The sequence below is a fragment of the Myotis myotis genome, unplaced genomic scaffold (genome assembly GCF_014108235.1).
Source record: "Myotis myotis isolate mMyoMyo1 unplaced genomic scaffold, mMyoMyo1.p scaffold_m19_p_18, whole genome shotgun sequence".
Taxonomy (NCBI): Eukaryota; Metazoa; Chordata; class Mammalia; order Chiroptera; family Vespertilionidae; genus Myotis; species Myotis myotis.
Window position 1 is genome coordinate 27,236,796 of NW_023416322.1, and position 14,052 is coordinate 27,250,847.

Here is a 14,052-nt window from a genome sequence, read left to right on the forward strand (position 1 = left end):
CAGTTTTCCCGCTTGTAAAGTGGTGCCAGGTAATCCTCAGATAACACAAGGCCGGCCCTTGGCGGTTACTTATAAAATAGTAATTTATTATACAAGGTAATCGTAGGCTATTGGTAAAGTCTGGACACAAAGGAAGGGCTGGTACAAACAAAACCTCATCGGTTTTGTTCCCTGACAGCAGACAGGAGGAGCAAAAAAGCGAAGAAAGGCATTGGTTCTATCAGAAGCATGCATCATCCTAGCTACACTGGACACAGATCTCAGATGCCCTTGGTCACCACCTCCTTCCCAAAAGCCCTGGTCTGCAGCTTGCTGGCAAGGACAAGATGTTGCACCCTAGCACTAAGAGAGGGGCACAGCATTCATCTGGCCTCTGAATTTTGGAGGCAAGGTAGGCTGTGCTTGAGAATACCACTTCAAGCTAATCACTGGGGGACACCGAAGGCTGCCAGCTTCAAGTGCATCCCAGATTCAGGAGCCCCTGCAGCAGCTCCGGGCTGCGAACCAGCTGCTCTGGCTCTTGGACCTTGTGACCCAGCCTGTCCAGTGGTGCTAGACACGCCGGTGGCAGAGCAGGATGCTGTGTGGAGTCTCTGGCAAGTTATGATGGAGAATTGCAGCACATGCCCTGAGGTTCTGGAACAAGGTCATGCCCTCACTGACAGAGAATTACATCTGCAAAATAGCTACTGGTATGCTGTCGGGCCCTAATAAAAACCAAGTGCCTCACCAAGTGACCATCCCACCCGAGCTACCCCTCATAAGCTGAATGTTATCTGATCCAGGAGCATAAAGTAGGACAAGCACAGCAGGAACTCATCATGTGATACCCCTGGACCAGGCTGAGCTGCTCCAGAATGTACAAGTAAATTGCACAATCCCTGGTCAGGGCACATATAAGAATCAACTAATGAATGCACAAATAAGCGGAACAACAAACCGAAGTGTCTGTCTGTCTCTCTCTGTCTCTCTCTCTCTCTCCCCGCTCCCCCCTTCCTCTCTCTCTAAAAATCATTTATTTTTGCCTCCCCTTCTTTTGCCTTTGGGGTCAAAATCACAAAATGTTCTCTATGACCAAGGTCCATAAGTTTAGTACCTATGTTTTCTTCTATGTGCTTTACTGGTTTTTGATCCATTTTGAATTAATTTTTGTACAAGAGGACAAACTATAATCTAGTTTCATTCTTTTGCATGTGGCTTTCCAGTTTTCCCAGCACCATTTATTGAAGAGGCTTTCTTTACACCATTGTGTGCTTTTGGCTACTTTGCTGAAAATTATCTGCCCATATAATGTGGTTTTATTTCTGGGCTCTCAATTCTGTTCCATTGGTCTCTGTGTCTGTTCCTTTGCCAATGCCTTGCTGTTTTGATTATCATAACTGTGCAGTATAATTTGAAATCAGATTGTGTTATAGCTTCATTCTTTTTTCCCAGAATTGCTTTGGCTATTCAGGGTCTTTTGTGGTTCCATACAAATCTGACGATTTTTTATTCTATTTCTTTAAAAAATTACATTGGTCCCTAACCAGTTTTGCTCAGTGGGTAGAGCGTCAGCCTGTAGACCAAAGGGTCCAGGTTTGATTCCGGTCAAGGGCACATATCGGTACCTTGGTTGCAGGCTCCTCCCTGGCCCGGGCCTTGGTCAGGGCGTGTGCAGGAGGCAACCAATTGATGTGTTTCTCTCATATCGATGTTTCTCTCTGTCTTTCCCTCTCTCTTCCACTCTCCCTAAAAAATCCATGGGAAAATATCCTCGGGTGAGGATTAACAACAACAACAACAAAAATGACATTGGGATTTTGATGATTGTATTAAATCTGTATATTTCTTTGGGTAATATGGCCATAATATTTATTTTTTTAAATATGTTTTTATTGATTTCAGAGAGAGGAAGGGAGGGGGGGGAGAGAGAGAGAGAGAGAGAGAGAGAGAGAGAAACATCAATGATGAGAGAAAATCATAGATCGACCGTCTCCTACATGTTCCCTTACTGGGAATGGAGCTTGCAACCTGGGCATGTGCTCTGACCAGGAATCAAATCCTGACCTCCTGGTTCATGGGTCAACACTCAACCACTGAGCCACACTGGTGGGGCTGGCCATTTTAATTATGTTGATTCTTCCAATCCATGAACATGGAATAGCTCTCAATTTCATTGTCTTTTTCAATCTCTTTTAGTAATGCTTTGTAGTTTTCAGTATATAGGTCCTTCACATCCTCTGTTTCTCTTTTGGTTGCAATTGCAAAAGGAATTCTTTATTTCATTTCATTTTCTGAAGTTTCAGAAACTTGTTAGTATATAGGAAAGCAGTGGATTTTTATACATTAATTTTATATCCTGCAAATTTACTGTATTTGTTTATTGTTTCTAACAGTTTTTTTGGTGGAGTCTTTAGGGTTTTCTATATACAGCATCACGCCACCTGATATCTTGAAATAAGATCCTTTTTCTCTCTGGGTTCTTTGCACCAAGAACAGTGCCTGGCACGTAGTCAAGGACCGTTGGCCTAAATCACGGTAAGATCAGTAAGAGATCTAGATCCTGCTCCAACTCTGTCACCACCTTGTGAGACACTGAAAAACCCTGGTGAAGGCACTTCTCTGAGCTCCAGTTTTCCCTCCTGGAAAATGGGGATCATGTTCCCAGTCCCCTTCTCATTCGCAAGGGATCAAATGAGAGAGAATGGGATTGGTCCTCTAGGACAGCAGGAGACACAGCCCACTGCGAGACATCAGCATTGAAGTCGTTAACAACTGCTAACAGTGTTACTACTAACGACAGTCTGCCTAGTTGGAGGGAATTCTCCCTCCTTCCTCCAGGATTGCCTGGTTTGCCCTAACCCACTTCTGTATCTGTTGGAGGATGAAGCCAGGCCTCCTCCTCCCTACCCTTTGTCTCACAGATTTCGTATGACCTCAAAATGTCCTTCCAGAGGTCTGACCTACATCCTTCCTGTTGCAGCCCTGCCTGCTCCCCTCCTCAGGTGTCCCAAGAACATAATCCTGAGTATAAATCTCCAGGGAGTCCGAAGCCTGAGCACCTTTTAGGGCTTATCGCCCTAAGGTTGATATCCCCACTACCACTGCTCAGAGCAGAAGCTGAGACGGAGACAGAGAGAGAAAGGGAAGTCCCAGTCTGGAGTGAGGGAGTAAAGAAAGAATCGGGGGGGGGGGGGGGGTCGAGGTCAGATAGCAGAATGGGCTTCCTAACACCCAGACACAGAGCGACTGACACAAACACCCACCACCACACCACCACCACCTTCAGCTGCCTGGCTTCCGGGGGAGGGACGACTGTCTTATGGCTTTCCATGACGTGGGTGCTCTGCTAGGGCTAGGGTTGTGGGTAGAGCGACATTTCCTGCCCAGGGGGCAGGGGGAGAGGAGAGTTGCTGAGTGTGCACACGATTTGAGAGCACAGACACACACCCGGCTCCTGAGCTCCTTCTCAGGCTGCCCCCATGGAGCTCCCCCTGGCCCAGATAAGCCCCCAAGGTAAGTGTGATGTTTAAGAATGTGGGTGGGAGGGGACAAGGAGACCCCTGGGCCAGAACCCTACCGCAAGCCAGAGCTGGCAGGGGGCCCACCACCCCTTCTCCTTCTCTGGGACTGCAGGTCCCCTCAGCCCTGAGAACAAAGGTGACAGGGTCTGCTGTGTGCTTCTTAGGGAGGAGGGAGGAGGGATGGGGGAAGCCCGGGGACCCTAGGCCAGAAAGAGGGGCTGCACTAAAGAGATCTGCCTAGCCCGGCCAGCATGGCTCAGTGGTTGAGCATCGACCTATGAACCAGGAGGTCACAGTTCAATTCCCAGTCAGGGCACATGCCCAGGTTGCTGGCTCGATCCCTGGAGGGGACCTTCACAAGACAGCCAATCGATGATTCTCTCACCTTTGATGTTTCTCCCTCTCTCTCCCTCTCTCTTCCTCTCTAAAATCAATAAAAAAAGATATTTTTTAAAATAAAGAGATCTGCCTCAGCTCCCTGATTGTGGGACTGACTTCCAGGCCACCAGACGACCAGCTGACATCCACCTTCTTTCCTGGTGCCCAGTTGCCCCCAACAAGCCCCTCTGCTGCCTCAGCCCCTCTTCGCCCCATTGGCTCCATACTCCTCTTCCCTGATAAACTCCCCCGTCTCCCCCCACTGTCCTACCTGCATTCCTCCTGCTGTCGTGACTGCCCCTGTCCTCCAGGTCCCTGGTCAGAGGCACCTCTCAGCCTGGGGGAGGGTGGGCAGCAGAGGGAGGCAGTCTCTCACTGAGAGCCCCACCGTCCTCTTTGTGCTCACAGGAAGTCACAACACCCCCCCTCCAACCTTCACCACCTTCCAGCCCTTGGACTTCACTCGAAAAAGCTGCCAGGGCTTGCTTAAGGAGACCAGACTCCAGGCCCTGCAGGCTGGAGAGGCCCCGTTCAGCCCCAGAGCCCCAGATGTCCACGCTGCGGTGAGTGGGAACCTGGGGTGCAGCTCCTTCATCTGCTCCAAGCCTCCCCTGGGTGAGGACACACAGACGGACAAACGCCAATGGGAGAAAGCAGGAGCGGTCTGTCCGTGGCTGCCTACAGGGCAAGGGCACTGAGGAAAAGGAGGTGGGAAGTCCCTCCTTTGTATGCTGAACTGCTCCTCAGTCCCTGGGAAGCTCAGCTGAGTCCCCACGCGACCAAGGTACAGTGAGGGTATCGAGTCCTGGAAGCAGGCGTCGGCACCTTCACCCGCGGCTCTTACTCGCCTGGCACATCCCCATCTCAGTCCCTCTAGCCTGCCCAGTGGTTAGAAGGTCCTCCCTGCCAACCCACGCAGTCCCTCCTCCTCTAGGGTGAGCTCTCCCCCATTCTGGCCTCTGGGGTGACCTCCGGCATCACTGTCTTCATCCTTCCGGCCAGGGCATGACTTTCTGCCCGTCTGGAAGACTTCACCCCCATTTAGGCACAATTTAACAGCTTACTGCTACTGGCTTCAAGGCCAAGAGGGAAGTAGAAAGAAGTATCCCTGAAACCAGACAGCGGGGGAGCTGAAGACGGGATTTAAGTTGCACTTTGGGAAGGACTTTCTGGGCAATTAGACTTAAAATAGGCAACTGGGATGGGGGCTGGGAGCTTCCTCCCATGCCCAGGAGGGTCTGGGGTAAGAATGAGAAGGTGGCCGCTGGCCTGGAGTCAGGAGAGGGCCCACGAATCATGGCGACTTTCCCTCCTTGAACCCTAACCAGGCCTCTCCCCAGGCCCTGGGGGCTGCCTCCAGTCAAGAGGACACTGGGAAGGCTGAGGAGGTGCCTAAGGAAGGAGGCCAGTCCCTGCAGGCCGAGACCCGGGCTTGGTTCCAGAAGACCCAGGCCCGTGGGCTCCTGCAGCACGGGGCAGCCCCTCCTTGGTTCCACGGCTTCATCACTCGGAGGTGAGTCACCGGGAGGAAACAGGCCCAGAGAGGGGCAGGGGCAAGGCCCGGTCCGCAGCCAGTCGGCGTAGATTGGGCTACAAGTCCAGGCCACTCCCCAAGGCATCTCTCCTGGAGGAGGTGGTTGGAGAGGCTCCAGTCCACCCCCCTCTGTGCCTCAGTCTCCCCTCTCTACCATAGACTCAATTGTCCTCCTGTATCTAAGCCCTCTAATCCTCATGGCTTCCACCTGCCTCTCGGGCTCTCTCCCGCCATCTTTACCTCCGGCTCACCCAGCCCTCTCCTCTTTCTTGCCTCCCTTGCAGTTCCTACCTCCTCCTCCATTTCTACTTCGCTTCTGTCAGCTTGACTTTTGACATCTAGAAGTCTATCACCATCCCTGTTGGTGCGGCCGCAACACCACCCCCAGAGCCGCCACCACCTCACTCCCCGCTCCCCCCCCCCCCCCCACGCCCCGCCAGCCCACAACCAGCCCACAACCAGCTGCCCTTCCAGGATGGGGCCGGGAGGATGCAGGGCTGGGAGTCGTCCTGGGTGGGACCTCTGGTCCCGTCCACGCCCAGGCCCTGCGGCGGAAAAGCAGTGCCCACATCCTCTCTCTCCCATCCCCACCCTCTCCAGCCACTTCAGTTCACCTGGTTTGGGGTGGGGTCCCCCGTGAGAGCCCGGGAAACAGGGGTCAAGGCTGGAAGGGTCAGAGCCCCGTTCTCTCTTCTCCTCCGTCACCACAGAGAGGCCGAACGGCTGCTGGAGACCAAGCCGCAGGGGTGCTACCTGGTGCGGTTCAGCGAAAGCGCCGTGACCTTTGTGCTGACCTACAGGTGAGGGCGGGGCCGCGACCAGGAAGCGGCTTCGGGCTGACCGGGCTGCTCGGAGGGGCGGGGCTGGGTGAGCCCCTCTGGCAGCTCCTCCCCATCCCACTGCTGAGGGGGGACACCGTGGCGCGGGGCGGGGAGGGTTGGGGGTGTTGGGGCGCAGGCCTGATCCCCATTGGGCCCCCCAGGAGCCGCACTTGCTGCCGCCACTTCCTGCTGGCCCAGCTCCGGGACGGCCGCCACGTGGTGCTGGGCGAGGACAGCGCCCACGCGCGGCTGCAGGACCTGCTGCGCCACTACTCGGGGTCCCCGCTCAGCCCCTACGGGGAGACGCTCAGCCAGCCCCTCGCCCGCCAGGTACCTGACCTCCACCCTCCCCCTGACCCCCGCATCCGCCCTGACCCTCACCCTCACCTGACCAGCGCCCCTTCTCACAGAGCCCCGGACACCGGGCACTTTCTCCTGCGGGAGGACTGCCCAGCCCCGCTCCTACCCGCCCCTCCGTGGAGAAGGTGCCTGCTGGGCGGGAATCCTTGCGAGACCAGCCCAGCCAGAGTCATGGCCTTCTGAGAGGCCCCAGTCAGGCACCTGGGGCATTTGTGGGTTTTATTTTGTTTTGTTGTTGTTTTAATTTATTAATTTGAGAGAGAGAGAGAGAAATACCGATTTGTTGTGCCACCCATTCATGCATCCACTGGTTGATTCGTGTATGTGCCCTGACCAGGGATCAACCCGAAACCCTGGTGCCTCAGATGATGCTCCATCCAGCTGAGCCACCCGGTCAGGCAGGCCATTTGTTTTGCGTTTTTGTTTTGTTTTTAATTAAAAGATATTTATTGCCCGGCTGGTATAGCTCAGTAGTTGAGCATCGACTCAGGAACCAAAATGTCAGGGGCACATGCCCGGGTTGCAGGCTTGATCCCTAGTAGGGGGCATGCAGGAGACAGACAATTGATAATGTTTCTCTCTCATCAATGTTTCTATCTCTCCATCCCTCTCCCTTCTTCTTTTTCTAAAAATCAATGAAAACATATTTGAGGGGGAAAAAGATATTTACTGAATACCCAGCATGTCCCAGGTGCTGCAGGCTCTGGAAATAGGACCATGGACAGACAGACGGGTTCCAAACCCACAAAGCTTACTAACCAGCAGCGAAGAGACAAATAATGGGAAACAAGTGTGAGGGTGTGATGAGAGAGGAGAGCTGTGTCCGGAATTACCTCCCTGAGGAAGTTCAGGCAGTTCTGAGGGACCACTCTGTGCCAGGCATTGGTCTGGGAAAGTAACAGTAAACAAAACTGACCAAATATCTCTGCCTTCATGGAGCTTGCATTCTAGTGAGAGGAGACAGACAACGAACACAAGCTGTAGGCATGCTCTAACAAGAATCCGCTGTGAGCCCTTTGTGATTTTTTGTTGTTGTTGATCCTCACCTGAGGACATGTTTTCAATAGTTTTTAGAGAGTGAAAGGGAGGAGAGACAGAAACATCGTTGTGAGAGAGACACATTGATTAGTTGCCTCCCACATGCAGCAGGGGATCGAGCCTGCAACCGAGATATGTGCCCTTGACTGGAATCGAACCCAGGACCCTTCAGTCTGTGGGCCAATACTCTGTCCACTGACCCAAACTAGCTGAGCACTGTGAGCCCTTTGTCTTGAGGCTTCTTATCTTTCGTTGGCCCAGTGGAATCCTAGGGGAGGTCTTAGGAGAGGGTCTCAGTAGAATGTTCATTAGCTTTTCAGGTGTGTCCTTCAATATATTGATTCATCAGAATATGCAGATAGTGGGGTCAGGGGTTAGTTTTACTTTTAACGAACATTATTGAAGAGGGACCAGACCGAGGCTGGTCGGCCCCAGGACAGTCTGGAGTGTGTAAACCATTTGCTCCTAAGTGTCCCTGGTTAGGGAAGATAAAACCTTCTGCTTCATTAGCTGGCTGTGAATTGCTCAAAGTGTTTGGCCTTGTTTAATTATTTTGCCTCCGTTTCCCTTATTCCACTTATCAAGGAATTTCCCCAGCTTCTTCCTATCCTGCCACAAGAGGAGGAAGCTATGGAGGGGCAAGTCTGGGGGCAGTGGAGATCAGGAGGTCAGTTTTGACATGTACAGTTTGAAATGGCCATTCGATGTCCACGTGGAGATGGCAAGTAGGCAGTTGGAATACACGGGTCTGGAGTCTGGGAGAGAGGTCTGGACTGGAGATAAATATTTAGTCATCAGCATGTAGCTGGGTTGATTCTAAAGCCTTCAGGAGGGGTGAAATCTCACCCAGGAGTGAGTGTAGATGGAAAAGAAAGGACTACCACGTCTTCAGCATTTAGAGTTTGCAGAAATGAGGGAGAACCTACAAAGAACACTGAGAAGGAGGAGAGAGAGAGAGAGAGAGAGAGAGAGAGGAGAAAACCAGGAGTGTGATGGTCTGGAAGCCAAGCAAAAAAAAAAAAAAAAAAGGGAAGAGCAAGTGCCTAGGGGTCCAGAACTGACCATTGAATTTAGCCAGGAACTCACTGGAGACCTGGGCAAGAATGGTTTCTTGGAGCTTGATTGGAATCAGCTCAAAAAAGTGGGGTCGCTCTGGCTGGTGTGCTCAGTTGATTGGGTGTCATTTCATGCTCTGCAAGGTTGCTGGTTTAATTCCTGGTCAGGGCACATGACTGGGTTCTGGGCTCGGTCCCCTGTAGGGGTGTGCAGGAGGCAGCCAATCGATGTTTTGCTCTCACATTGATGTTTCTCTCTCTCTCTAAATATCAATAAAAATCTTTTGTTAAAAATGGGAACTATGCCTTATAGGCAGCTCTTGTAGAATTTTGTGAGGAATAGGGGAGACCTGAAGTTTCTGGAGCAGTGAGAATGGGGTGTAGGGAAGTCTGGAGGTGAGGGGAACCAGCTGGAACTGACAGAGCTGAAGGCAGGACTGTTGGAAACCAGCCTCTATGATGGGGTCTCAAAGGGTCTTGTCACTCAAGCTCTTTGGAGTTTGGACTTTATCATGGAGCAAGGGGCAGCCACCGAAGGATTGCTAGGAGAGTTTCTGCAGGCTCACGCACGTGAGTGGAGAGTGGGCTGAAAGGGCAAGATAACACAGGGGAGGATTTAAGAGGCCTGGACTGTGTGTGGTGGCTGTGGGCAGGGAGAGAAGTGTGCAGATGTAAAAATATTTAGGCAGTGGAAGGCGCAGGGCTGTGTTCCATCAGATGTGGGCAGAGAGGGGTCAAGGTTGACTCCTAAGATACTGCTATGGCAGAGGGGGAGGGAGGTGTTACTTTTTTATTCATAAAGGGAATGCTGAGAGAGGAGGAGGAGGGGGCAGGGAATAAGAATTCCGATTTGGATCCATGAAGCCTGCAGCGCCTGTACACCTCCAGATGGAACGTACACTTGGCGGATTGCAGGAGCACAAGGAAAGCCTATGGCCTGCGCCACCTGGGGGAAGCCATGACCCCAGGGCTAAATGCCGAACTAAAAGCACACCTATTGAGGGAGGGAAGCGTCCCACTGTAGGGCTCGTCCCTTCTGAGGCGGTCTCTCGGCCCTAAAACATCTGGCTGATCTCTCCATAAAGTATTCCTCTGGCACCTGCAGAAATAAATGTAGGCACAGCAGTCTTGGAGATCTATCATGCCAAAAAAATGTTAGGCTAAAGACTTCTCCAGGCTTGTTGCGTGTTTACAACCACAGGCACAAACGAAGACCCCTGTGCTGCAGGTGAAATTAAGTTTAATGCTAGAGATTGCCGTGACCAGAGCTACCTCCCCGCCCCCCGGTCTCCTTGCCATCCTTGTGCCCTCTTCCTCACCCAGGGAACCCAGGACAGGCCGAATTTCTGTGCCCCTCGCCCCATCCTCCACCTGGACTGGTTTATTTTGTCCTCCTGGATCACCTGCCCGTCCCACCCACTGTCCCTGCTCAACCAAGTCCCTCAAGCTTCCTTTCCCTGCAGACTCCTGAGCCAGCAGGACTTTCCCTAAGGACTGAAGAAGCAGACGCTGGAAGCAAAAGCCAGGACCCACACTCCCAGTATAGCCCAGTCCTCAAAAAGGAGAAGCCCAGAGCCCTCACGCAGAAAGAGGGGGGCAGCGAGCCAAAGGAGGTATTGGGCTGGAGGAACTGGGAGGAGGCGGGGCAGAGGGAGGTGAGGACCCAGGAGACAAAAAGGAGGCATGGCCAGTGAGGAGTGGGGCCACTGGGAGGAGGGGGGTCTGCAGAGGGCAGAGCTCTGGCTGAGCTCCTGCCGCAACCCTACCTGGTTGCTCTGACCCACTCTCCTCCCTGGCGTCACTCTCTCCCAGCCCTCCCAGCCGCCTAGACCCAAGCCTCCCGTCCCCGCCAAACCTCTGCTGTCCTCCGAAGCCTACACAAGCCCAGCGCCAAGACTCTGCCGGACCCTGCCCTGCAAGCCCTCCAATCCCATCTACCACGAGCCGGATGAACCCATAGCCTTCTATGCTATGGGCCGGGGCAGCCCTGGGGAAGCCCCCAGCAACATTTATGCCGAGGTGGAGGTGGAGATGGAGGTGCCGTCAGGGGGTGAGGGCCCATCGTGCATCCTCTGGCACCCGGTCCTCCGGAAGTGCCGGTCCAGGCCTCTCCCAGGAAGACAGGTAAATGGGGGAGCAGGGAATAGCTAGATCACAGGAAGGACTTCCTGAAAGCTGGTTTGGGAAGGGTTCAGATTGGATGCCTGGGTCAGGGTGAAGGTCAGCGGTCTGAGGTGAGATGGGGAGGACAGAGTCCAGGCTGCCAGCACTCCTTTTGCAGGCCCAGCAATTGCTCCCGCTCCTCTTCCTAGAGTCACTGGGACCCTTTGCCAAGTCCCCACCCCCTTCCACCTCTCAGCAGTTCATCCCTTCCTAATTCACAGAGAAAACAGAGGCCCCAGCAACCCCCCGAAGGCCTTCCACACAGCCTGTGTGTTGGTTGGTGTCCATCTCACCCAGCTTGTCTTCTTACACCCACCCGAGACTGACCCCAGCCTGTGCCCCACCCATCCTCTCCTTCCCAGTCTGAACTTGGGCTCCCACCCCCAGCCTTTATCAACCGCCCATCCTGAAGAAGAGACTTGTGCCGTCTCAGATGAACACATGCCCTCCACCCCACCCCCAGTGCACACTCCCCTCTCCCTTTTCCATCCCTCCACCTCCCCAGTCTTCTCACTGGTCAGTTCAAGTCAGTATGTCATGGGCTGCTCCCACCCTCTCCCGCTGCCCCCCCCACCTCAGGCCCTTTCCCACTCTCTCTCCCTGCTGGTGCCCCAGGCTCCCCCCAGCCCTCGTATCTGTTCACACTCACCCACACCCCTGCCACCTGCTGCCATCCTGGAGCTGATGTCACCAGTCCCTGTCTCTATCCAAACTTCTCTTCAGGCTTCTGCTCAACTCCCCAGTGTCCCACGGCCTCTTGAACTCAGCACAGCCAGCACTGCCCCAGCCTTTTCCCTGATTGCTCCCTCCCAGGTGCCCTATCAGGATCAATAACCTTCCAGCCACCCAACCACCCAAGTCAGAATCCTAGGGCTCCTTCTACATCTTCCCTTTTCATCCCATCCCTTATAAGTCACTGGTTTCTGCTGGGTCCGCTCCCAAATATATTTTTCCTTTCCCCAGTTACAAGCCCCATTTCTCTCGTCAGGACTTTTCCAAGAGCTTCTTAGCTGGTCTCTAACCACCAGTCTTGCCACTTCTGAGCCACTGTACCCCAAGGAAGCCAAAAGGGTCTTTCTAAAATGGCTTCCTGGCCCATGCGGGGAGGGTGCCCCCTCCTCAGCTTTATCTCCCTCCCTCCCAGAACTGGTCATGTTTCTCCAAGTAGCCAAGTGGTTTCAAGCCTCCTGGGGTTGGCACACGCCAGCCCCTCTGCCCGCACCAACTTCCGGCAAGTACACCCTCCTGTGGCGTGGGAGCATCCTACTCATCCTACAAGACCAGCTTGCCCTTCTCCTCTGGAAGGACTTCCCTGACCTGACCACAGAGGGTCCACTGTGTTTTATACACACCTGCCACGCCACTGAGCAGCCGGACACTGGCTTCCCCTTGCCCGGCAGAGTGAGTTCCCTGAGGGCAGGGCTGGGACTTACTCACCTCTGTTTCCAGAGCACCCAGCACAGTGCCTGGCAGAGCAGGTGCTCAGGACATGTTTGCTGAATGAACGAGAGGGACTTAGCCCTCCTCTGTGCAGGCCAGTGTCTGTTGAGACCAGATGTCTTGGCCTGTGAGGCTGCAGTTAGGCCTAAAAGGCAGAGGGTCGAGGGTGTGCCCTAAGACTGTCCTTCCCTCTCCAGAATCCAGGTGGCCAGCAACTGCATTCCGAGAACTCTGTGGCTGGACAAGGCCCTCCCGTGCCCCGCCAGCCCCTGCCTCTCTGGGGACACAGCCTCCCTCACAACCTAGACAGGAGTTCCAGGACAGAGGAAAGACGCGGCCCTCCCTAGGGCCTCCTCAGGAGCCAGTGTCTGAGCGGAGGGAGGCTAACCTGGAACAGCAGGTCCAGAGAACTTCACACACACCCAGGTGCCCTCCTAAGGAAATGTGGATGGAACAAGGTGATCGATCCAAGCGGGAAAGGACCTCAGCTGTCACCTATTGCAAAGACGGCAAAAATGTGTCACCTTGTATCCCAACTCCAGTCCATTGGTCCTTGCTGCCTAAGGCTCTAAGGCGCTGCCTTGGAAAGGGTGTTAAGGTCATATCTGAACTCAGCAGAAAAGAGCGCCGTGATTGATTAGTGATGTCTGCTATGGGTGAGGGAAGGAAGAGGAGCAGCATTTTTTTTTTTTTTTTGCCCTTATTGATCAAGTCCAACTCCCTTGCTGTGCAGATAAGGAAACAAAGCCAGTGGGATGACTTGGCTGAGGTCAAGGACTAGGACCCAGGCCTCCTAAGCCCCTCGTTTAGTGCTATGTTCCTGACCCCCCCTCCACTGTCTTCACAGGAAATGTCAGAAATTTCCTAAGATAGGAAGTCTGGTGGCTTTGCTGGGTTCCACCGCACTGGGTCCCGGGTGCTGGTTCCCTTCCTCCAGATCCCAGCATAGCCCTGTTATCCTGACAGGTCTGGGCCTCCCACAAAGAAGCCCGGAGGTCAGAGGAGCAAATGTGGAACCCACTTCCTTTTAGGGACACACTCACCGGCTCCCTCCCAGAGTCCTCAGTGTTTGGTGCTCCTCTGAGGATGTGGGCGAGGAGGGCCTGCTGCCTCCCATTGCCCAGGCCTCTCCGCACCGAGTCTGATTTCCTTGGTCCTCTGAGCCTTTGGGTCTGGGCCCTGCTCCAATGCTGCTGCTGTCTGGGGGTTGGTTTGGCGAGAACAGATGTTAGAACTTGTTTGTTGATTCTTGTCTGGCTAATAAATCATCACCAACCACCTCCCCCTACAGCGATGCAGGTACTCCAGGCTCCTTCTGTGTCTGACTCTCTCATGTTGTGGAAGGCAGAGGGGTCGGGGGCTGAGAGACACCTGCGCAAGGGTCACAGATCTGTTGGCAGGAGACACGAGACAAGGGACACAGACCTTTCTCTGCAAAGTATTCTTTCCCTAACTGGGTTGGGCTGGGCAGGCAGCCAGGGCCAGAGGGTGGCTCTATCTCCTGTGGATGCCAGGAGAGCACAAGACTGGGAGGGGAGAGTGTACTGCCAGCCTGTGTGTGAGCCCTTAGGCTTAGAGGACGAGCGGCCCCAAGACTCTTTTGTGTCTTCCAAGCAAGGCCAAGACCAAGGCCATCGGCTTCTGCCTCAGTTGGAACCCAGTTCTCTTCCCTTTTGTGAAGCATCCTCTGCCCAGACCCACTTCAGGGCAGCCTCGGGCAGAACCCGTATTCTGGGCTTCAACCACCTGGAATAATCTGC

The 14,052-nt window shown here is 53.9% G+C and overlaps 1 protein-coding gene across 1 annotated transcript; it reads left to right on the forward strand.

Moving 5' to 3' along the window:
- Nucleotides 1–3,461: 3,461 nt before the first annotated feature.
- Nucleotides 3,462–12,770, forward strand: SH2D2A (SH2 domain containing 2A). The gene is made up of 9 exons (XM_036343904.1): nucleotides 3,462–3,495; nucleotides 3,616–3,647; nucleotides 4,082–4,444; nucleotides 5,210–5,394; nucleotides 6,126–6,215; nucleotides 6,398–6,566; nucleotides 10,153–10,302; nucleotides 10,502–10,813; nucleotides 12,490–12,770. The coding sequence occupies exons 1-9, from the start codon at nucleotides 3,462–3,464 to the stop codon at nucleotides 12,637–12,639; spliced, it is 1,485 nt and encodes a 494-aa protein (XP_036199797.1). The 3' UTR covers nucleotides 12,640–12,770.
- Nucleotides 12,771–14,052: the final 1,282 nt, after the last annotated feature.